We start from the raw sequence: 25707 nt of genomic DNA on the forward strand, positions 1-25707 counted from the left end.
ATAGAGAAATATCCAGTAAAGTGAGGATTCCCACTACCAACAACCCCAGAGGCAGTCTACCAGTAACTTCTAAGGAGATGGGGGAAAGAAACCATAGCAGGGTTTTACAAGTAAACCAAGTTATGTTGCAAATTGCTTTTAACAGTATAAATAACGGCAGATGGAGGTCCAATGGAACCATTAGATCTTCGCTGAGCCAACTTCTACAGGTGCCCTCCTACGACATTGATATCCTTGCGGTGGAATGGCTTCCTAATATATCAACTTATAAGCGAATCCTGTTAACTTTTGAACAATCTACAATTCCTCTCATGTTGTTAAAAATGAAACCTTTTTTATTCAAGTTCCAAATAATTCCAGCACAGGTTTTTCGTGATCAAATTATATCTCCTCTGTTCCCTAATAAGCATGGTAGTGGGGGGCTTGCAGATCAAAGTAATGCTCACTTGATAATTCCTAAAGGAATCCCTAAAGAGACCTTGAGTAAGACCACACCAAAGCCCAACTTAGTTAAAACCTCCAACAGTATGGCAGAGAGGCAACCCACAGAGAAACAGGCCACAGATCCAAGTGACTTAATAATTAATATAGAACAACATGACATCACATCTAGAGTAGAGGACCTTAAAAATATGCTGCTTACCACAAAGGATTTGGCCATACCACTGTGGAATTCAATAACTACTGCTGAGGTCCATGAGGTGGAGAGAGCTTTAGATATGAGTTCTATTGATGCTCTCTTATCAATGAATAAAAAGGACCTTACAACTATAACTACAGTACAACCTTTGGAACCTAAGAGAGTTAACACTGTACCCTCTCTGCATGAAGCATCCAACAAACAAAAGGATCCAGCTCAAACAAAACTCTTGAATATTGATGATGACATGGACTTAACATCAGCTTGACAACTAAGCTTATTATGTTGGAATATCATGGGCTGGGGAAACAAGTTCCATGATGCAGATTTTGCAAATTACCTTCAAACTTTTAAAATTCTATGTTTACAAGAGACATGGGCGCTTGAAACTAATTTGCCATCTCTCTATGGATTTCAAGCATTCTCTGTTCCCGCAGTTAAAAGTTGTACAAGAGGCCGTGGTAGTGGCGGTCTTACAATATTCATATCTGTTGATTTACAGGCGGAGATTCAACCAATAACTTGTGCCTTTCCACATTGTATACAGGTGCTAGTCATCAAGAGCATGTGTTTTGGTTCCCTAATTTGCATAAATGTTTACTTTCCCCCTAACTTAGCAAAGAACGTAGGTCCTAACAATATTTGGGATAGCTTATCTGAAACCATATTTTCTTTGGAGAGTCAATATCCCTCTACAAGGCTTTTACTCTGTGGAGACTTTAATGCTAGAATTGGAAATGACTCAAGGCAGGTGGAGAGTACTAACCAAGGATCAACTGCTTATAGTGCACCTGTCCCTAGGGTCTCAAAGGATATAATTACCAACAAAGCTGGCTTTAAGCTTATAGAAATTCTTTCTTTGCATGGCTTGCAGTGCCTTAACGGAACCCACTACGATCTGACATCAGGTCCATATACTTATGTTACCAACAGGGGAACAAGTACAATAGATTATATAATAGTATCTGCAAATCTGGTTCCTGATATTTGTAAATTTGAAGTTATTAGTCGTGTTGAAAGTGATCATTTCCCATTGTCATTATTATTTAATACTGGGTCATTTCACCCCCCTTGTACTCCCCAAAATTTAAATTTAAATTTAAATCTAAATGGAATTCATATAGGAGAACAGAGAATACGGTGGTCAATTAATTTGGGCATCTCAGTCCATCAGATACTGGAGAGTATTACCTTTAAGTCCCTACAATCAGCTATTTTAAATTCCACTTCAGATATTTTACATATTTTTCAAACCATCATTCAAATGCTTAGGCCCAAATTGGTGAGTAACAAACAATTTAATCCCAACACGGTAGCAACTAACAAATGGTTTGATTTGGAATGTCGAAATGCTCGGAAAGCACTGATGAAGTGCTCTCGGCAGGCACTTAGAAACAACGACAATATCTCTCCTGACATCTTAGCCTCTATGCGGTCATCCTATAAGGCACTCTTAAAACACAAAAAAGATGAATATATTAGAACACAATGGAAACAACTAGCGCAAGCTGTTACAGAAAAAAATGAGAAACAGTTTTGGGATATTACAGCTTCTGGCATGAATAAGATTAGACCGGTTATTGTTGGGCATATTACATCACAACAATGGTATAGCCATTTTAGTAAACTCTACGGAGTTACAAATGCAGAGCATCACTCTTTTTTTGATTTAAAAACTACCTATCTGCCTCAATGGCCCCCAGTTTCAGAATCTGAGATAAAAAAGCTGATTGCAGCTTTGGCATTGAATAAAGCCCCAGGAGAAAATATGATGCCCCCAGAAATATATAAAAACTTTCCTGATTGGTGGGCTCCAATATTAGCTAAGGTGTTTACCCAAATCAATAATACCGGGATAACTCCAGTAGGCTGGAAACAGAGCGTAGTTGTCCCCATATATAAGAAGGGAGATAAGCAAGATCCTAATAACTATCGGCCCATAAGCCTTCTGGACGTGGATTCTAAGCTATATAGTAGATATCTATTAAATAGACTGGAGGATTGGGAATTTAATAACCAGATTATTTATCCTGAACAAGCTGGATTTAGGGAAGGCCAGAGTACTATTGACCACTGTTTGACTCTTTATTATTTAGCCCAGAAAGGAATTGAAGGCCCTACAAAACATCTGTTTGTTGCCTTTATTGATCTAGCAGCAGCCTTTGATTCAATTGATAGAAACTTGTTATGGCATAAATTGGCCAATACTAATATAGACAACCGCTTATTGTTTTTGATTAAGGAACTTTATACCAATACAACAGCAAGGATAAGAGTTGGTACCTCTGGTTCACTAACTGATCCTATCCCTACAAATAAAGGAGTTAAACAAGGATGCCTCTTGGCACCAACACTTTTTAATCTATATTTGAATGACATCATTCCAGCACTTTCTGGCCCAGAATTTTTTCCACCTACACTTGGACCAAAAAAGATCTCTATTCTGTTATATGCTGATGACATGGTTCTAATTTCACTTACACGTATAGGTCTGAGAAGGTTACTTTCCAAGCTAGAGGCATTTTGCTCCAAGGAAAAGCTTGTTATCAACTATAATAAAACTAAGGTAATGGTTTTTGGGAAAAGACACTCTGATTTTCGTTGTTCTATTAACGGTCATCAGATTGAACAATGCAGAGAATTTAAGTATCTCGGCATTCATTTCACAGAAAACCTCTCTTGGAAGTCCCATATAGAAGCTAGTAGAGCAGTAGCTGTGAGATCAATTGGAGCAATCCTTAGATTCTATAATCAGGCAGGGGGTCATCTAGTTGCACCTACTGTCAAAATATATCAGAGTAAAGTTATAACCCAGATTCTTTATGGTGCTGCCGTGTGGGGCTGGGATGATTCCCAAATGGTCAAACTGGAGGCCATCCAGAATATGTTTCTCAGGAAATTGCTCCTACTTCCACCTGGCACGCCCGCAGCCTTGGTCCGGGCTGAGGTTGGCCTGCCTTCCATTAGAGCTCGCATTTACTTTACTTTAATTAATTATTGGAGATCTGTTAAAGATTCTACGCTTAAGGTTTTTCCTAAGTTGTGTTTTCAATATTTATCAACCTGTAAAGTCTGGAACTCAAGACATCAGAGGCTGCTTGAATTATATCCTGCTCTAACTGAAAATTCTTCTAGTTTGAATTCAAGAGAGAAGCTCCGTGAATATATTTTTAACCATGATGTGAATCTGGATAGGGTGGCTATTAATAATTCGAAATTTTCCAATTGGTTTAGATTATATAAATTGGACCATCAGATGGCTATGTATCTAGGGAATCTTACATTTCTAAAGCTTAGACAGGCTTTTACAGCTCTTCGCTTCCAAACAATGCCCTCAGCCATGATTGACGGTAGATATTCACATACACCTAAGGATTCCCGTTTATGTATTTGTGGAGCCCCAGAAATCGAGGATTTGCCTCATTATTTGTTTTCTTGCTCACTATATACTGGTCCAAGAACAAAATTTATGGGATCTATTTTGTCCAATTTACAGTCTAATACCATTTCTGAAAAGATTTTTTATCTCTTGTCTGATATTGATTCTAAGGTAACTTATAAGGTTTCATTGTTTGCTTCAGCAGCAAACAAAATCCGGGCAAGGGTAATAGCAGACATTGCAGTTGATTGTCAGGGGGATGACTTTATCTAAACTTTGAAGCTGTTTTTTGTTTTTTTTTAAAATGTTTTTAATGACTCTTAGGTGGATGATCTTATCCAAACCTTGAAGTGGTTTTTTTTTTCTTTTAAAGTTGTTTTATTTAATTGATTGGAAGTATATTATGTATTAAATCTGGATGCTATTTGATGCTATTCGATGGAATATTTTATAATTCTGAATTGCTGTTATTGGTTTTATATTTTATCATGCGAATGGCCTTTGGCTTAAGCATTAATAAAGATTGATTGATATGCAAAGAAGAGCACTTTTCAGAAGTGGACTGAAAAAGGAACTCAAAGCATAACAACATAAAATGCATAAAGAGAATATACACAAAATACTATCAAGATGTTGTGGAGAATAACACTTGATTACTTTGGATAACATGGATTACTTTGCTACAATGTTCAATGACTTTAACATACTCTCTTTTATTTCTGAAAGATCAGACAGTAGTGTCTCCATGCTGCAAATAAAACTGAGATTGTGGTTTTCGTGAGGCACACTGTGACAATATTTACATTCATAATCTTAAATTACTATACTGGAATGGCATAATTTTTGTAACACTTTAAAGTATTACTTGTGGCATATGCTGCTGTAAATTTGAAAACCATCACAAAATAGACATGACTGTGTAGACAGATTGTAGATAGTCACAGCTAGTGCAAGAAATTGTACCACCTAAAGTGGGAGCAATCTTCATTACCCACCTCCTACAACTTTGCTCATTTTCTGGCTTCACTTTAAGATCAGCAGCAGCATGGATGATCCTGCCCATCGGTGCTTCACACTTCCTCAGATCAAATCATTGTAATTAAAGTTGCCGTTCATAGCACTGCTTTGCTGCATCAGCTAGTACTGGTTAAAGCAAGTCAGAGAATGGGCCACACACTCAGGAAAGTCTCACCTGGGCCTTAGAGTAAGCAGCAGCACTCCACATCAGGCAGGCAGTCAGGCAGCTGGCCTGCTGACAAAGTGAACACAGGAGGAGTGGCTGTAGAATTCCTGAGTGCTAGCTGACTTGTGATTCTGGGAGTTGAAGTCCAAAACAGTTAGAGAACCAAAGTTTGGGAACCACTGCTATATGGGAAGGAGGATGAAGAGTGACCATTGCAGCCTAACAGCAGTGTTAAAGAGTGTCATGCAAGCCATGTGGGAAGGTGAGTGGCGGCCTGGTGCCAGCAATGTGACAAAGAGCAGAGCAGCAGACAAGCAGTTATTGGTCCTTTGACTCTGATCCTCCCAACACACCACTCAGTCTGCCACCTGAAACAAGGGTCTCACTCTTTCTCATGATAGAGCTGGCCATGCAGACAGTGAAGGTGGGTGTGTGGGTTTTCATGTCTGTCTACAACTATTTCCAGAGACACCCAAGAATTGCAGGCTATGTCTCAGAGTGCAGGATGCCATTTGTAAGATAATTGCTATTGTGTTTGTGGATGTGACTTCAAGTTGCCTGTCAAATGTATGGCTACTCAGTGAATTTCCTTGCGTTTCTTAGGCAAGAAATACTCAGAGGTGGATTTGCCAGTTACTTTGTCTGGAATATAACCTTCAGCACCTGGTATTCATTAGCAGGCTCCCATCCAAGTACTTAGGTATTGGGGGCACTGCACTCCAGTGGTTCCATTCCTACCTCTCAGGCAGATTCCAGATGGTGATGCTGGGGGACAGCTGCTCTTCCAAGAGAGAGCTGACATCTGGCGTCCCTCAGGGATGCCATGCTTTTCAACATTTACATGAAGCCGCTGGGAGAGATCATCCGGAGACATGGGGTGCGGTGTCATCAGTACGCTGATGACACCCAAATTTATTTCTCTATGTCCCTGACTATTGCAGTGACTAGGGATGGCATCTCTCCTCTGGATGCCTGTCTTGGACCGGTAATGGGCTGGATGAGAGAAAACAAACTCAGACTGAATCCAGAGAAAACGGAGGTACTCGTGATAGGTACCCCAAATCCAGGGATGGAGTTTTGTCACCCAGTCCTGGATGGGGTCACACTTCCCATAAAGGACGAGGTTCGCAGTTTGGGAGTACTCCTGGATCCGTCCTTACAATTGACATCCCAAATAGATGTGACAGCCAAGAGTGCTTGGTATCAGCTTTGGTTGATATGCCAACTGCGTCCCTACCTGGACTGAAAGGTCCTTGAAGCAGTAGTACTTGCACTGGTAATCTCTCGGTTAGATTTCTGCAATGCACTCTACTTGGGGCTACCCTTGTACCAAATTCGGAAGCTTCAATTGGTTCAAAATGCAGCAGCCAGATTGGTCCCTGGAACATCTAGGTTTGACCATATAACACCAATACTGAAATCTCTCTGCCAATTAGCTTCTGGGTGCAATACAAGGTGTTGGTTATTACCTTTAAAGCCCTACATGGCTCGGGCCCGAGTTACTTGCGAGAGCGCTTCTCCCTACATAATCCGCCCCGCACTCTCAGAACATCTGGGAAGTTCTTACTAGAATATTATAATACCAGATTAATGACAACTTCACATAAGGCATTCACTGCCACGGCCCCAAGATTATGGAATGACCTACTGGAAGAGATCCGTCTCATTACTACCTTAGAGGCCTTTAAGAAGGCACTCAAAATGGATCTCTTCCGGTGGGCTTATCCACTGAATTCCATATAAAAAGGTTAAGACGACTGCTCTTCCTTGACTCTGATTGTTGGCTCACGGACGAATTGTAATTTTTAGAGAACTAATAGAAATTTTTGGTAAATTCAGTGTTAGTATTTTATTGTTGTATTGATTTTAAATTGTACTAAGTGTCTTTTAAGGTTGTAATCCCACCTTGATCCGTGGGAGAGGCGGGAGGTATAAATAAACTATGTTGTTGTTGTTATTATTATTATCCACTGTGACCCTGCTTAGTTTCTAAGCTGAAATGGGCTCTGGTGCTTTTAGGGTATTTACTGTATCAGAAATGCAGTAGTCATGATGATGCCATGATAAAGCCTGTGAAACATCTGTGAGACCTACAGGTGATTTCCAGATCAGTACATGCTTAACCCATTTCTTAATGTAAAAGTTTCATATCATCATACCAACATGATCTTGGATGTAGAAAGTCATACCAAAGTAAATGTGGCTGTAAAAAAAGAAGATTAATCTAACAAAATACAGTGACTTTGAGGACAGTGCACCCCTATTTCTGTGTACCTTTTTGTACTGGCTTAGTACAAAATTTAAATTTAAATTTATTTAATTTGTAGCTAAAATAAGAGCTGTGTTGATTGCAGTAACTCTCGGAACGTGCTTCATGCTCTAAAATGAATGAATGATTGCTCTGTATCTTTGTAGTTGCCTTCATGTGTTTCTAACCAGCAGACACATCCTGCAGGCTTTTGTCAGGGGAAACATGTGACCTACTGCATAATACAAGCTCTTGGAAAGAGTTTCTGCTTTCTGATATTTCTCTCTCCCTTCTTTTTGTGTGTGCTGCACATCCAGGAATCATGACTGTACTAGGAAGCTGAAAAACGTAAGTATTCAAATTTGCAGCTAAGTCTCTCCCTCACCCCCACCCTCTCACCATGGGCTAGTTTTGTTGTAATAAATGAGGCTTGAAGCTCAAATGTAGTTATATGGATCAAAAGAGCTTTTGTGTATTGGCATGCACTTTGTTTCTTTGCGATTCATGATCTGGTGCTTCTGTGGAAAGCTATCTTTGTTCCAGCTTCAGTTAGGAAAGTATGTAACTCTCATAGGCACCAGCAGGGTTTTAATGTTTGTGTGGGGAGATAGATAGATAGATAGATGGATGGATGGATGGATGGATGGATGGATGGATAGATTTTGTGATTTTGTTGCAAAGAGGAACTTGGATTTCTGTTAGGCTAATAGATTTCCACCTGACACTTCAAAAAAAATGGCATTGATGTTCTAATCTAAATTGTGCCGTATGAACTTGGCAGTCCTGTCATTCTTGATCAGAGTTGCATACTTCCCTTTATTTCCATATGGAATAGTAGTTTCAAAACAACCTTTTCTGCTCCCTTTTTTTGCTGATTGAAACCAGTGACACAGTCATAGTTTTGGAATTGTAGAATGAAGAAAGACATTTTAAATTTTGTTGGTCAAAGAGTTAGATAAACTATTCAAAGCCAGACAAAACTTTGGGTTTTATTGTCAACTTGAAACTACTGAACAGTCATGTTGTGTTTGGCTGACATCTTTTAACACTCTAGGGAGCTGCCAAAGACCTTTCAGTAATAAGTTTTCATGTCTACAGTCATGATCATAGGTAAAATGCATTGTTAGTTTGTCCTGCCTTTCTTGTCTTCAGGCTTGTAATTGTTTTTCCTTCAACACTACATGAATATACAAGGGAACGATTTGGAATATTTGCATTTAAAGGTGCCTGGTGCAAGTTTTCCTTTTAAAAAACAAAAACCTGTTTGAGGTTCTTGTTTTTCAAAAGAGGCATAATTATTTATTGTAATTATTAATAATCACTTTTTTAAAAAAGAAAAAACTCACCTTGCTAACCAGAAATGGTATTCAATTAGGTTTACCAGATAAGGATCCAAATTAAATCCCAGCATAATTCAAATCCAGCAGTTGGAGCTTAAAGGAGGGATGGCCATGGCACAGACTGCCAAAAATGTCCCCTCCCCCCAAGCTGGAACTGGTTGGAAGTCCAGTTGTAGTTTTGAAAATTTGGTAATTTTTTAAAAAAACATTTAAACACTGAAAAAGGCTTCCAAGAGCCAGGCATTTTAAAAGAAATTGTTACTGGGTGTCCATTCCCTCATTCAATAGGTTCATGAGTAGATGCTTCTCTATTTATAAGCCTGACATTTAGATTGTGTTGAAAGGGAGTTTTTTAAAAAGGAGGAAGTAAACACAGAGCTGCAAATACATTTACATGCTTCAGTGTCTTACTAAATTTTAATAAGCTCCCCTACACTCGGAAAATACCTGAATTACAAAGAAGAAAAATCCATAAAACTCTTATCATAGCTTAAGAAACTTGCTTTAAAAACACAACCCATCTGGGATTGCAAAAGATATACAGTGGATCCTTCATATCGGCAATGATTCATATCTGATGACTTTCTAAGTTGACTGTTCATGGATCACCATGGCCCATATTATTCATTGGCTTGTGCATATGGATGTGCTGATACATCTGCACACATGTTGCCACCACTGAATAATATGGGTTGTGACCATTGACATTTTTTGCCACCTATGGAGTGGCTCAAAACCAAACCCTTGTAGTTGGGAAGGGTTCATTGTATACGCATATATGCATCAAAATATACAGATATAAAGATATAAATAGTGTTAACAGGTTTTTAGTTTCTCTTGTTTTCAGCCTTTGTAGGCTGCCTTGTGTGTCATACTGAGAGAAAGTTGTCTTATAAATAGAATAATAGAATAATATATAAAATATTGAGGATTATTTTTGTTTTTGGTTTGCAGTAACTTGTAGAAGACATTGAAATGAGTGGAAATCCGGCAGTTCACTGATTTAATTGTATTTAATTTAATTGTATTAAATCATTTGTCGGTGTCCAAAAACCATTTGGACATACAATTCATAAGTAAAAATGCCTTGTCTAGGAGATACCATTTGCAGAGGATGGGAAAAAGAGAAATAGGCAGTTTAGGGAGTCTGGAGGAGCTGAATGAAGGCCACAAATGCAACTGGAGGTTTTTACTTTGCTTACTCCTGCCTTTAAAAAAGAAAGAAAGAAAGAAAGAAAGAAATTAGCTTGACAATTTTATCCAACATGCCCCTTTGGAGAGGCAATTCTGGATTGTATTTTGTATTGTTTGTTATTAATTGCTGTTAAATTGGCTTTGATTTATGGCTAGGGTTGCCATAATTGTCCACTTTTACCAGGGACAAAAAGTGGAACAAATTCAAGACCAAACTGTAGGACAACTGCAGGACAAAACTCAGCCCAAAATGTAGGACATTGAAGAAAAATGGTGGACCTTAAATGTCCTACATTTTGAGCTGAGTTTTGTCCTGCAGTTGCCCTACAGTTTGGTCTTGAATTTGTCCTACATTTTGTCCCTGGTAAAAGTGGACAATTATGGCAGCCCTATTTATGGCAATTTTATGAATGAGAGGCCTCCAAGAGCTCCATTCACCAACTCCATTTCTCAGGCATCAGGACTGACCTGGGGATGACCACTGATGTTACAGGGGAAGATTTTGGTGATATTAAGCATGAAATGTTTAACATCTGACACAGTTACTCAAAGCATACTATTCAAATAAAAAAAGACCAAGTCTAACAGAGAAGAAAAACATATGTACAGTAGACTCTTGGTATTTGCTGTGGTTTGTTTCTAGGACTCCCCATGGAAACCAAAATTCATGAGTTCTCAAGTGCCAAGTCTTAGTAAAAGGATGTCCCTTATATAGAATGGCAAAATCAAAGGTAGCTTTTTGGTTTTTTTAAAGATATTTTCAAGGTGTGCATGGTGAAATTCATGGATGCAGCATGTGTGGATGCAGAGGGCTACTGTACAGTGGACTCTTCCCATCTGCGGGGATTTGGCTCCCTAGTGGATTGGGGAAACGTTAACATTCAAGCCCCATCTTATTCAGTGAGTGGAAATGTGCACACATCCATGTCAGTGCCTCTGCAAACATGCACTGCCACTGAATGATATGAGGCACAGTGAGCTACAGCCACTCCAGTCTGCAGATAGCTAGCACACTGATGTGACAGCCCCACTCTCTCTCACCCTAAGATTCCTCTCCCTTTCCCTGAATACTGGTGAAGAGGTGAAGGCCTGGAAATCTGGAAAGCCTATTAGTCACTGTATCTGATCCTAGGAATGTTCATTCACTCATAAGCCCCAACAAATTTAGTATGGTTTATTCCAGAGTGAAGGCCAAGCTACACATTTGGTCTTGTTTGTAGAGGCATCTCTATGTCTAGGCAGTTATGATCAAGGTCATGGTGTTGAGAGAGCTGACTCATAGCCTTGGATCACGGCCTTCCATTCAGGTAAAAAGGGGAACAAGTGTGCTTTAATGTCCTTACTCAGTAATTCATGGACTTGCAGTCTTGCTACCTTTACTTTGCATATTTACTCAGAAGTAATCTATATTGAATTTAGTGTGCATATCGGAATCTTTGGCTGGGTTGGGTGCAGAGTCGGGGTGTAGCGTCTACATGACGCACACCCTGGTTGCACCTCCAGGCTGGCATGACGCCACAACACATGGTGCACAGCGTCACAGTGCTCCTCTGGCGTTGCGTCCACACGCTGCAGTTACAAAGGAGCACCATAAAGCTGCAGCTCTGCGGCTATTGTGCCCTTTGCAAACAGGCCAGATCGGGTCCGCAGTGCGTGGTTGTTGTAAAAGGGCGGCCGCAGGCTGCCCCTTAGGGGCTGTCTGCACAGCCCCTTCCTTCTGAATAAAATGCAAAAGCTCAGGCTGCACAACACACAGTCCCATATGGGTCTAAGTAAACCAGGGAATTCAAAAAGGCTTTCTTCCAAGCAAATGTACAGACATTTGCTGTACATCCCATTCACTTCAGTGGGACTTGCTCTTTAGAAAGTGTGTCTAGGATTGAAGCCATAATATTCTGAAAAAGTAGAATTGAAGGCACAGCCTCATATGCAAACTCAGCAAGCAGAAATGTCCACATGTGAGTGGCCACGTCCTGCTACTCAAAGTGGTAGTCTGCAGCAGTGCCATTGATTGCCAGTCGGTGGCATGTTTCCAGGAAAGAAAGATAGTTGTAGCCACTAGGCATAACTATGGTACCAGTCCCTGACACACTGGGGCAGAGGGATTGCCCATCCTCACATTAGATAGCTTGAAAAGTTGTATAATATTTTTGTCACCCAACCTTTTAAAGCTCACCTCCGGTTCTGGAATTGCCCTGTAGTCTCTTTAGCTGGACCAGCCCTGAGTACTGATACAACATTGTCTCTTTGCCAGCACTTGCCAAAGAATAGTTACAAAAGATAGTTGGTGTGTTTTGTTTTTTAATGAAGCATTTGAGATATTCTGGGTGTCTTATATTTCAGTGTTTTGAAGGGAGTGTTGAAACAACATTCACAGTTATTTTGAATATACTTAAAGGAAAAAATGATATTGCAAAAGATGATTCAAATATTGTCAGAACCCAAGAAGGAAAAACACTCCAAACTAACTTCCACCCAATCAAAATGTTATATCAGGAAATGCATTATGAAAATGCTGGCTTCCAAAACATTAGAATTATGGAAACATTTTCAGTTTACATTATTATATGTGGGTGTGTCTTCCATTGCTTCCCATAATAAATTTATTTCTGTGAGTGGAAGTTTCCTGTCTGTTACCTGATGTTTATCTAAATGTATCCCAAGCAATGCACCTGAAGTTACTAAGTGAACAGGGAGGTCATTTTCTTTAATAAATACTGAGATGTAAACAAACTATGGGATTTTCATAGAAGTAGCAATGTTAACCTCTTGCAGAATAAAAAGGAGGAAGGGAGTGGGGAAATTAGTGTATAAGATTTAAGGCTGGTTCGTTTTTATTTTTTGCATGAGCCTTTGTGGCTATAAAGCCACTTCCTTGGATGTAGTGCAGAGTGCTTTCACACATCAATGTAAATGACCAATGCAAAGATCTGAAAGGCCTAGATTATCTTATGCAGGCCTTTGAAAATTTAGGGTAAGTGTCATGATTTGCAGTTTCTAAATGTTGTTGGACTGAATGTCCCAGTATTCCTCATCATTACTGGTTAGGGCTGATGGGAATTACAATCCAAATACATCTTGGGAGCCTTATAGTCCCTGCCTCTGCTTTAAAGTAATCAATGATTTGGGCCACACTACAAAAAGGAAATTTCCTTTCTCTACCTCCTGGGGCTATAAGAATACTATTCCTCTGCCAGATACCCTCCCCAAATTAGTCAAGATGGGCAATTACATGAAGCAAGACCTATTCAGTGGTAGCAGCCCATCAGGGGAATTTTTCCCTGGGAAGTTTCAGCTGCTGCCAGACTTTTCTATCCCAGGTATTTATTCTCCAAGGCATTTCAGAAGCTGCTTTGAGTGGTTTTAGATATTAGCGCTGTTGTGCGTGTTTTTTGTTTTGCTGATGATTTCACTTTGGAGTTATTATTTGAAGTGTTTTAATTCTTTGTTGCTAGTTTTATTATGCACTTAATCTCTATTTCATTATTTGTGGGTTTTTATTTTTAATATATTGGACATTGCCAAGAGAACGGCTGCTTATTGAGAAGCCTAAAAGTGCAGTAACTGATTAAGTAATTATTTAACTAATAAACACTGCCTTGGGATTAAGACTGTAAAAACAACTGTGATGGATCAGACCCAAGGCCTGTCCAGTCCAGCATTCAGTTCACACAGTGGCCAAACATATGTCTATGGGAAACTCAGAAGCAGGATATGAATACAATAGCATCTCGCCACTTGTGTTTCCCTGCAACTGATATTGAGAGGCATACTTGAAAAAAACAAAAATTATGATCCAGAAATTGCAGTTGCTAAATCACTTTAGGATGGCATATTAATCATACTAATCCTTCACTCCAGCAGACAATATCTAGCATACAGTCAGTATCCCTGTGAAATTCCATGTCAAATTGCAATACTTTTACTAATATGTGAAAATACAATTCAAACCATTTTAATGCAATTATGAATATTCATGCCTTTTGAAACTTTGACTCTTTAGGAGGTGTTGGGCTAGGTCTTCTTTATGTGGCTTCTCAAGTATTATGGAATAATGTTTGACAATGTGCCGTGTTGTTGCTTCTTTGCTTACATTAAAAATGCCAGCAAGCTTATGTGACTACAAAGTCTTTACAACACTATTATATTTAATACCATTCATGTTCTTCCGTTAGATGACAGTTAGATGTTCCACATACTTTGAAATAATGAGTGACAGATGATTTAATGTGATTTACAAAGACTGAGAGAGATTTAAGCACATTTACTGTACTAAACTGATCAAGTGGTTTACATGTACTTTTTTTTTAATTCTGCAGGTTTTAGTCACCATCTATTGGTTGGGAAAAACAGCAAACAGCAGCACTTACTTCAGTGGAGCAACACTGAACCTGAAAGAGTTTGAAGGATTATTAACCCAGATGAAAAAGGTATTTTTGGAGATAACAGTAATAACAGATTTAAAAGAAAATATCAGTGTATGCATATTAAAGGCTTGAGTTTCTCCCAAGCATTGTGGTTTTATATCCAACAAATTTTTGTGTGAACTACTTCAGAAGCCTATGGATGCCGACTGTGGAATGACATATCACATATGAACAACATATGAATGTAGTATAGAATAGTCCTTAAAGCAGTGTTTTCAACGGCGCTCCAGTAAAATCAGGGTACGGCCCTACTTATTTATTTGCTAGGGATGAATATATTGTCCAGATAAAACTGCTGCTGAAATAAAACTTAATTAATACATTGCTTCTTCAAAGTGCAGATTGCAGTGCAGGAAAAGTTGGATACCTATTTAAGCATCTTTGCCTGTTGTTTATCTCCATAGGCTTATGTGTCTCAGTGCTTTCCTTCCAACTAGGTTCATGCTGGAACTGGATAGAGATGAGGAGCCACAACTGGAGGGTGGGAAGGCAAGCTCTGTTTGTGTGTGAGAGAGACTGAGAGAGAGAGAGAGATGGTTCATCGGCCTTCATCCATCTGTTTTCTTTTGCTGGTAAAAATGGATTCACATCCCTTTCCAGTTGGTACACTTCCATGTATACATCATTCTATCTCAACTGGTCCTTACATCATCAGAGACTTTCTATATTTTCCTGGTGTGACAGAAAATGCCGCCCTGTTTACTTTTTCTGACTTTTTCTGCTGATTTAGGCTTTTGAAACTGACATGCCCGCTTGGAATGGAAGCAAGGGACTATTGTATGTTAATGAAGGAAGAGCTCTTACATAGTTCCCATTTGTGTTAGTCAAACATTGCAAGTGTGTGTTTGGGAGGGGGGGAGAGATTTCACTCTCAGACACCATAATGTGGTGGTCAAAGCATGATAGGGCCCCAAAATTCAGTTCATCAATAGAGATTCATCCATATGTCAGTAAAAAAAATGTGCTATTTTTTCTTCATTCCACAGTATGTTTGTAATATAGGAAATTGTGTGTGGGGGAGTCTTTTGTGTCTCTATTATGGCTACTTTTATTGTGTGTCTGTAGACTTGATTTTATCCAGATGGCTGTGATAACTGTTGCTTTACGGAATGCCATGCTACAGATTATCAGTTCAAAAAAAAGGTCATAATACAGATGTATGCATTCAGCTTGAACCTTGTGTTTGAAATGAGTTTGTAATAATAGGTTACTAGCACAAGGCACATAGTTGTTTGCATAATGAATAAGTGCAAGACATTTTTTTAAGCGTTCAGAATATTTCACACCCAGTTTCTGGGTAAAAAAGGACAGTATTCTATTTTATTTGTTGCAGAAATTAAAATCCAGTGTCCAACTCTATTTCCTTTCTGGATCACAGTGGACAGTCTATGTAATTTGGCTCAATTACATAGAAGAGGGGAATTTGGATTTGCTCTCAGTTGGCATGGACTTGGGTACTTTCCTGCCCTTTTAAATCACTGGCATGATAGACAAAACCAGGCTAAACTGAACTGCTAAATGACAGACCTATAAAAATGACTATCTGAGAACCAAGGCTTTTCTCTACTGTTCTCATTCGTTCATTCATTCATCATTCATTCAGTCATTCATTCAAATGTTTGAATGTAGTTTGTTTTTGTTTTTGTTTTTTAAAAAGACCAACCCAGTTTTGTACTTTTGAAATATTTCTCTGCATGAAAAACAGTTGTTGTCCTAGGGAATAGTTGATTTGATTTTTATTTCTCTTGCTGCTGAATTTTTCCATGATAGCCAAACTTCCAAACCTGGCAATTGGCCAAAGGATTAAATGTATTCTATTGGTATGCAAGATGTGGAACTGCAGAGAATTGTGGAAAGATCTCAGTATGGTTGGAGGAGGTATGGGGTGAACAAAGAGTGGTCTTTTTATTACTGAATAAGGATTGAATTTGGGGTCTAGGGATCTGAGACAGTTCTGCTAATGGATACTGTACATTTTAATGTTACACAGTACCTGACTTACTTACTTTCTTTCTTTCTTTCTTTCTTTCTTTCTTTCTTTCTTAATGGAGTTTATCACATGGGTTTTTTCCTGTGCACAAACAGGATTTAAAACAGGGAAATCCCACAAAAGCGAGATCATTTTCAAATGACATTGCATATTAACGCATACAGAAAGTGAAAAAAATCCCACAAAATGAGTGTGAAAACTTTTTGCACAGGATTTAGGCACTTAACCTCCCATGTGCTAAACTCCAATCACTCTCCTGCCTTTCTTTCCAATAAATTCAAGGCACCATAGCTTACCTCCTTCCCAGTGTAGCATCCTAACACCACTCCCCCAAAGATACACATCCACTTGTGAGTTGGGTTAGGCAAACAGGGAGAAATTAGTTAGCTGAACATCTAGTGATTTTCCTGGCTCATTAGGGACTTGAACCTGGATCTCCCATGTCCCTTCCAGCACTTTTACCACTATACCACACTAGCTCTTTGTGTTAAATTTGTATGTATCGCAGCTTCTCAAAGTGGATAGCTAGCTTTCACTGCTAATTCTACAAGTAGCCAGAGTAGGGTAACTCATCACAAGCAAGATTTGTTTGTATATCCAGGATCGGACTTTCTGTGGAAAGAAGCCCTGGCCAGAGTAGCTAATGGCAGGCAATTGTGGGAGTTACAGTCCAAAAACATATGGACATCTTAAGGTTCCCTAGCCTTGCCTTAAGAGAGGCTTGGGGAGGGTGGATATTATAGTTGTTATTGTTGTTATTTCCCACCTCTCCTCGAGACTTGAGGTGGAAAACACAATTGTTTAATTGTACAAAACACAATTAAAAACACAGAAACGCACACATATAAACACATAAAGGAATAAAAAGAAGACATGAACTTGCAAAGATGTCCTGAACCGTTAATAACCAGGTTATCTCTGATTTGCTTGACTGTACAGGCCTGTGTAAGTCCAGGGCTTTCACTGCTTGTGAAAAGCCAAATATGGCAAATAAATTACAAACAACATGGCATCTTCTGTAAATCATCACTGCCTTTTTGCCAAGAGCCAATCTAGTGAATGAACAATGTGGATACATTAACTTAATAATCAATTTCATTTAACAATTCCTTCTATTTTCTTGGAAGAGACACGTCAAGACTTATTAGTTCTTTAATAGTTGCACTGGTGTTGCCATTGTTAAACAGAACTTGGAGGGAGCACCAAAAAAGACAGGCCAGCTTTCCTTATTAAATTATTTTAATTTCCTTTAAGACGGTGGCTTTATTTCACCTTACAGCTTGGCCTTAGGGAACCTTAAGGAACCGGCTTTAAGCACGCTATGGTACTTTTGGCATCAAGCTCTTTAGTAACCCTAATTAATTTTTCTCACTAGGAAGTCTGTAGGGCATTTGAACTTTGGGCATTTGAAGCTCTTGTCAGTTTCTGTGCTATTTTTCCTCAGCTGCTTGTTTTAGTGGCATTTTTGCCATTGTTCCTGTGATTTGTCTGGTGTGCTGCAGTTGCAAGGAGTCTACTAAGCTACAAACCAGGAAGTTCCTGGTTTGAACCTTTCCATTCATTAGTGAGTTTTGGAAAGCTCAACTTGGCCCTATCTGAACAATACAGGGATAATAATACTGCCTACCTTTAAGAAAATAGTAGAAATATCCAGCTTCACATGAATTAGAAATCCATTACAAACTATATATTATACCTAATTTGTTAACATTTTTATTGATTTCAAAATTTGTTATTTTCATCATTAAATGCGAACAACATTCCTTTTGATTTATGAGTTTTGCTATCTCACTGTTGAATCTTTTATACAATAGCAATTGCAAGTATATTTCTATACTTTTTGCCCCACAAACTGGGTACTCATTTTACCAACCTATGGAAGGATAGAAGGCTGAATGGACCACGGAGTCCTCCCTGGGATCAAACTCACAACCTTGTGGCTGTGAATGGCTGTAGTACTGGCATTTAAACACTGTGTCACCAGTGCTCCTTTTAGTAATTTTCAGCCATGTTTTTAATTCAGTATTGTGGTGCATGGGTGGGAAAGGATCATTCCCCACTGACAAGGCCATTTTTAGTCCCCCAGAGCACCCCCTGCAACTCTAAGTTGGCCAGAGGTTGACTTCCAGTTTACTTACTGGTTGAAAACAAAGGACCTCTACTAGACTAAGAGGGTCAGAGAGGCACAAAACTGTAGCAAAACTGGCCTGAATCTTATTGGTAATCCCAGCTGGAATAGACCCAGTGAATCACTTGTTGATTAGTAATCATCATTCCCACAAGTTTTGTATTTCTATGGCTATTCATACAGTCTGATTACAAAGGTCCTTCCTGGCCACCAGTTCACACCATGCATCTGAGCAAGTAGACCAAGTCAACAAAAGCTTATCAATTAGTTTCAAAGGTGATGTAGTCTCAAAGGTCGCATACTGATAAATCCCATTAATTAAATGGATCTGCTGTAGTGGAAACTACCACTATAGAACATTTTCTCTCATGACCTCTGTGGGGCATAAGGAGGCCTTCTTAGTGAAAAATGTTTCCCCAAAAGTTAAAAAGCAAATGTCCCATAAGAGGCCAATGAAACTTTCCACCTCCAGTGTTGCCTTCCCATTTTTATGAATCAATTAAATTATATTATATTAATAAAGCTTTCTTAACAGTTTAGCTTTAATTAAGGATTTAATGTTACCTGTGTAGCACCAATGATAATGTTTCCAAGCTCTGCCTTTGAATGTCCTCTTTCTCTCCTCACCCTCCTTTTTATTTCTCACTGGCCTATCTATTCCTCCACCTTTCCTTCTCATCCTCTCCACAAATCCACCAGACAGCAGACACCTTACTTTTGTGTGTGTATAATGTATAGCTGAGATTTTTAAAAAGTGTATACTTTAAAACCTAAAGTAGAAATTATAAGGAACACATGTCTGCATATAAATGTATAGTCAACCTTTGGTATCTGTGGGGGATCCCTTCCAGACACCCCCCCCCCCCTGCAGATACCAAAACCCACAGATGCTCAAGTTCCATTGACCCCCAATGGCGGTATGGTCACACAGCCGCACCACCATTGGGAACAACGGGACTGAAGTCTTCCTTCCTTCCTCCTCCCTCCCCCTCTGAGGCTTCTGCCTTGGGCTTGACTTCAGGGGCAGAGACTGGAGCCCTGTCGGCCAGAGGAGGCCAGAGCTGACACTAGGGCTTGGATCTCGGAGTTTGTAGGTTATCTCCTGGGTGTTGGCCCAAACCCTGGCTCCAACTCTGGCTCTAGCTCCCTCTGGCCAACAGGGCTCCAGCCTGTGCCTCCAAACCACCCTCAAAACCAAGCCTGGGGCAGAAATCTTGAAGTGGGAGGGAGGGAGGACTTCAATACAGTTGTCTCCAATGGCGGCGTGGCTGTATGCACATGCCGCCATTGGGGACAGTGCAGGTATGCTGTCCATGGATGATCAAATCCGCAGATGGCAAGTCCATGGATACTGAGATCCCACTGTACCATGCTGTTCTCGTCAGTCAGCTAGTAGTTCCTTGTCCAGAATACACCAGTGGAAAACTTCAGTTTGCATGTCTGCAATATAGGAAACATCTTCATACATCTATAAAGATTTAAACCTGGGTTTCTTATATCCACAGTTGATGCTAAGGTCCATTTTCTTGCATAAGGTAGTGAGAATCCAGTGTGTCGTTACCAATCATGACTCTTTGACAGCTGGAGCTGAAGAATGTACCTATCACTGTACATCTACAGGTTAAATTGAACTTTGATTGTAGATGTCAGTGTGCGATAGTTTTCAGAGTTTGATGTAGATATAAAAATGTGAAGTAAATGGAGAATAATAGACAGATACTTCTGAATGCAACACAAAATATATGTTGTCTTCTATTAGCAGCTTTTTAACATTTTAAAATGTTGAAGCATTCTTCATCCTGGGCTTTTCAGGATTATGATACATGAGAGTGATAATATTGTCTGTATGGTGTGTGTGTGTGTGTGTGTGTGTGTGAGAATGGGGGAAAAACTTCAAAACGTTGGGCTTTCAGTGAAGGGATTTATATTTGTTTGCCTTGGCCCCACTCTGTTGTAACTGATGAGAAGATACTGGCCAAAACAAGGGGTGATATTCTAATAATGCAAGGAGGCTTCAGGATGGCTTCCACTGACCTTTTCCCTCTTCTACAGCTTTTTAGTGTTTTAGTATGTGCAGCTTGCACTGGAAAGAATTTATAATCGTCAGGCTGTCAAAGACAGCCATTGTTCTCACTGCTCTGAACATGTGGGTCAGCTACAAGTGCTTTCATATCCCCCAGAGCCAGGAGCTGGCAACAAGCAAAGAGCAAGACTGAATTCTTCAGAGGCATCAGGAAAAGTGTTTTGCATATTTTCCCCCCTTCTCTTTTCATTGCTGACTGCTTCTGGGAAGAAAGACATCCACTCTTTCATAACTGGAATTTCTCCTGGAGGTAGAAAGAGGCTGCTTGCAGGCTGGAACTCACAGCTTTGTTGCTCTGACTGAGCTGAAAGCAGAAACAGCAAATTCACTCTGCTAATGTCCCACCCTGAGACAAGAGCCTAGGTCGACGAGATCTGTTTGGTGAGGTTAGGCATGCCTTGCCTCTTAATGTGAACCCAAGTTGTCTTTGCCTGAATGACATGGACAATGGCCCGTATAATAAGGATATGGATGAAGAACCAGCCATGTTTCAGGTTGATTATTACTATTATTATTTTCTGACTATTGGGTATGTGTAACCTCAGTCTGAATGGAGAGGGCTTGAGTTTATAAAACTTCTGCCACACATGAAAGGGTTATTCTTTTCCCATGCCACTGGACTCCTTACTGCAATGAACTAATAGTAGAACTTTTTTGTAAAGCTACTTATTTTGATTTTAATTCTAGCTGCCTGTCTAAAACTGGTGTGTATGTTTGCTCTTCGTAATTTATTGTGTATCTCATTTTGCATTCTGCAGCAGTCTTTCCCTAGTCTAAAGAGAGCATACTTTGACTGGGGGAATGAGGAAAGGTTGACAGATTAGTGGAAAGCATTTTTTGTTTTTGTAATAGAAATTGAAGTTGATATTAAAATGGCATCATTGCCTATTCACTGTGATGTGCATATTCACCCTACTGTCTCCTGTAATAAACAGAAGGAGACTGTGTCATTTTTAAAGAAGATTTGAGAGTACTCTTGACAGAAGCACTGCTTCCCATAGTGGATATACAAGTTTATTATGTCCTTTGAGCTCGCTAGGTTGTTGCAGTGTTTCAAAAACCTGAAAAACCTATATGACCAAATATATCTGTGGTATATATGAACATCAAGGGAATGGATTCTCCATCGTATTATTTTCGGTTCTCTTTTAGAACAATATTTTGTCTGTCTCCAGCCATAGCAGCACATGTACTAGGTGAAAAGAAAGTTCTGCTGCTTTGTGTAAGCAGATTTATTTAAAGACTCTCTTTCCCTGTTCCATGTTAGGACACTGAAGATGTTGAGAGCCCCAAACGCAGTATCCGTGACAGTGGCTATGTAGACTGTTGGGACTCAGAACGCAGCGATTCTTTATCTCCTCCTCGCCATGGCAGAGATGATTCTTTTGACAGCCTTGATTCCTTTGGTTCCCGCTCTCAGCAGACGCCGTCTCCAGATGTGGTGCTAAGAGGAAGCAGTGATGGTAAGCTAGGCTCCCCAGGGCTCCTATTGAATGTGAGACACAATTTTTTTTTTTTTTTTTTGGTGTAAAAAGGCTGATGTGGTGCTGCCACTCAAAAAGCTGGCTTCAGTTGTCAGAAACGTGATGTGCCTTGCTAATCCCATGAAGCTGGAAAGGAGCTTGTTCTGAATGCTGATTTATGGCTTAAAAGAGTTCTTTAGATAGTTATGCTCCTGCTGCAGCCAATCTCTTTCCTCACTTGCAGTTTCAGGCTACGGTGGGAGAAATTACATCATAGCAATAGTAATTTATGAGATGATGCTTCATGCTTCTTGAGTCTGAAGTGTAAGGAGATATTGGACAGACATTGGCTTAACTAATAAAGTGAGACCAAGCAGTAACAGCAATGGGGAAAACATTCCACTGCTTGGAATGTATAGAAAGAGGAGCCATCTCTTAAGTAGTAAATTGGGCAGCCTTCATGTATGGTGTGAAGAAAATTTGTTCTTAATTTTAAAATAGCTGGCAGAAAATACTGTTGGTCAGCCTTTCTTGGCAATAGTAGAGTAGTAATATTGGAAATGTCTTTTCCCAAGGAGACTGCCTTTCTTTCTCTCTTAGCCTTCTGTTCTCTTGGATTGGATTTGAAAAATTTTGAAGGAAAAAATGTTTTCTTTGCAAAAAAAATGAAGCTACTTAATTTGTATAACTATCATCTATAACAGAATGCAGTCAAACATGCTTGAAATTTCTAGTTTAATGGACTTTAAGCTATACTAAATTATGGTGTTATCCTGTTATTCCTCCCAGAGCCCAAGTTGGCATATATGGGGGCTTGTTTCCTTTTTGTCATTACAACAGTGCTATGAGGACAGTTAAGCTGAGAGAGCATAGTCTTATTCAGTCATTCCAAGACAGGGTTAACCTGAACATGTTTGGTAAGAAACTAGTCTAGCTATGCACCCTCCCTTGTCACTTTAAGTGTGTGGAGTATGGCAGTCTGAAAAGGAAAAGTCCTGGAATAAAAATCAAGGTTTCCAACTGTGTTCAGAGTCTGCACTTATAGAAAATGCTCTGTTCTCCAAAGAGGAGTGTGTGCCATTTTCCACACAGAGAAAGTGACAAAAAAAGGCCTAGTGCTTAAGTATTCATATTTATCCAATCTTGAACATCTCAATAGAGCAAGTACTCTCCCAGGCTCCTAGGAAGGATTCATATGCAGTTCAAATGGCAGTTTGAATCTTGATTTTCCCCATCCATACTGAATGTTTTGTTAGACCTTGTTAGACCTATATACCAGTAGTAAAGAAACTGTAGTGCCAGTTTTGATGAGTTCAACTTGTGGGTCCTACAGACATCTTCTTTCTCCTTCTCTCATAATATCACTTGAACTTGGGATCATCCAGTTACGTTAATTGACTACAGGTTCACTGCTAGCTTTGATGGCTTTTCAAAAAGGATTAGCAAATGCATGGAAGAACGGTATAACAGTGGCAATTAGCCAGGGGTTTTTCATCTTCAGAGAAAGTATTCCTCTGAACAGCAGATATAAAGATAACGAAAGATGGATGACCACCACTTTCACATGCCTTGTGTGTGAGCTTCCAGAAGCATCTGGCTAACTGTTACTTAAACTGCTGGAAGAAAGAAAGGTTTTGCTCTAACCCAGCAAGGCAGTTCTTAGGTTCTCAAATAACTGTGTCTGCAGTATAGTTGTTCACTGAAGGTTTTGCCTAATACATCAAAAATATTAAACTCACAAAGAGCTATATGGATCAGTTGCGTGAGTAATAGTTCTTGTAGCTCTGAACTTGAGTTAAAAATTATAGTGGTAAAGATAATAAAGTGGAGATCAAACTTGGGGCTGCCCCAGTGTGGTTGGAGGGCAGCTCCATTTGACTGTCACCATTATGTTGGTTGAGTTAATAGGAGTTAGAGTCCAGGAACAACTATTTGAGATATACCCTTGTTGTTTCTCTTATCATTATCACATGTACAGATCTTAATAGGTGGTTCTTTACAAAATATCTAATTTATGTTCACTCTGCACAGTATCTGATTGCCTGTCCTCGGGGGATAGCCCAGTGTTGGTAACAACTTACATGAAACAAAATCCTAGCTCTTATATCATAGGCACGGTACAGACCACTGAAAAACAGTGGCCTGCTGGCACCTGTTTTTCCACCGGAGGGAAGCCGCAGCCACCAAACCGCATGGCTGGTTCTTTTTACGCTGTAGGGGTGGCATAACGAGTGTGCCACTGGTGCACTTGTTAGGTAAGCGCCTCACGGTGCTGTGTGGACACTGCGTGGTACTTATGTAACAATAGTGGCGCCCATATATACAGGGTGCCCCCATTTTTACGCCCTTGTCACGTGCTAGCATTGTGGGGTGTGCGCCCTGAGGCAACTTTAGCACGGGGTGTCCTTTTGGGCCCATCTGTACCATGCCACAGATACAAATACAAAATTCACAAAGACAGCAAACAAACAAATCAATAAATAAAATATTGTGACATGGGGAAATCACCATGTGAATCTTAAAGCAGAATATGCTGTGCAGTCCATGTTAAATACCAGTTGAAATTGAAATTGTTTGTTTCCTTTGCTGATAGAATTTATAAAGCATTTCTAGATTGCCAGATAGAAAATTGGAGAAGGGTTTGTTGTGTGCCTTCAAGTTGTTTCTGAGTTATGGCAACCCTAAGGCAAATCTGTCATAGGTATTTCTTGGAAAGATTTTCCAGTGGAGATTTGCCATTCCCTTTCCCTGAAGCTGAGATAGTGTAACTTCCCCAAATCTCCTATACCTTTATTGATTATGTACAAGAATGAATTCTAGCAGGTCTTGCTTCTCATGCAACCAGATAACAGAAGCTGTTTCCAGTTTTTATTCTAAAAACCCTATTCTAGATGGTCATGTTAATGTGTGGCTGGTACTCCGAGGAAGGACTCCTTATTTCATTTTTGCATAGGAGAACAAAAAAAATGTCAGTTTTTTTTTTCTCTTTGCTGGATAAGATTATAAAATCTTTGGCATATTTTTCAATAACTTATTTATATTCAGGTAGGTTTTTGTGAACATTGTGTGCAAAAATAAAATAAGTGCAGAATGTATTTTTAAATTTTATTTTAGATTATGTGTATTCCACCCTTCAAAAAGGCCCTCATGGTGGTTTATAACTCATTAATTTGATAGTTCCTTGCCCTCAGGCTTACACTTTAAAGAAGATGTGACACATAAGGAAGAGGGATGACAATGGGCAAGATTGGTCAGATACAGCAGGTTCTGGTTGCTCTTCTCCCCCTCAGAGGACAGAACAATGGTAGTTTGAATATAGGAAGGGTCTTTTACCAAACATTGGGCCAAGACATGATGGAGCTAGCAATTAATTTAAAATTACTTATAAAACATTTCATGCCAAAATACAGTGTTTTGTGCAAAATAAGTGTTGTGTGTAAATCAGCAAACCATCCCACCAAGCCTTGATCATTTTGCTTTAAATCAAGGACAAAATCTGTGAGAAATCTCACAAACAGAGGAGTTAAGGCAGCCTTTCTCATTAAGAAGGAGAAAAACTGAATATGATTCACATCTCCAACTCTGAGGCTGCAGGCCATATGTTTACATAAGGGACTGGAGATGCCTGTACC

At 39.5% G+C, this 25707-nt stretch overlaps 2 protein-coding genes across 11 annotated transcripts in view; both read left to right on the forward strand.

Annotated features, from left to right (window-relative positions):
* Positions 1-25707, forward strand: part of LIMCH1 (LIM and calponin homology domains 1) — a 240122-nt gene that overhangs the window by 147662 nt on the left and 66753 nt on the right. For 9 of the 10 annotated variants that reach the window (XM_089525164.1, XM_089525162.1, XM_089525160.1 and 6 more), the window contains exons 5-7: positions 7768-7798; positions 14304-14414; positions 21880-22075. In XM_089525164.1, coding sequence (XP_089381290.1) covers positions 7768-7798; positions 14304-14414; positions 21880-22075 — 338 coding nt within the window. The remainder of the gene's footprint in view (positions 1-7767; positions 7799-14303; positions 14415-21879; positions 22076-25707) is intronic. The other variant, XM_089525168.1, reaches the window with a different exon arrangement.
* On the forward strand, positions 936-4292 carry LOC149312682 (uncharacterized). Its single transcript, XM_089526949.1, has 2 exons — positions 936-1473; positions 4225-4292. Exons 1-2 carry the CDS (start codon positions 936-938, stop codon positions 4290-4292), a joined length of 606 nt encoding a protein of 201 aa, XP_089383075.1.

Source organism: Sceloporus occidentalis, unplaced genomic scaffold, assembly GCF_023333645.1.
Source record: "Sceloporus occidentalis isolate IW3139 unplaced genomic scaffold, rSceOcc1.0.p SCAF_5, whole genome shotgun sequence".
Lineage (NCBI taxonomy): Eukaryota > Metazoa > Chordata > Lepidosauria > Squamata > Phrynosomatidae > Sceloporus > Sceloporus occidentalis.

What these genes read in the sequence shown, in the direction of transcription:
- LOC149312682 (XM_089526949.1), top strand. Translation starts at nt 936, where the DNA reads ATGGGCTGGGGAAACAAGTTCCATGATGCAGATTTTGCAAATTACCTT. An exon ending in TATAATTACCAACAAAGCTG is followed by an intron (nt 1,474 to 4,224) that starts GCTTTAAGCTTA and finishes TTGCTTCAGCAG; the next exon opens with CAAACAAAATCCGGGCAAGG.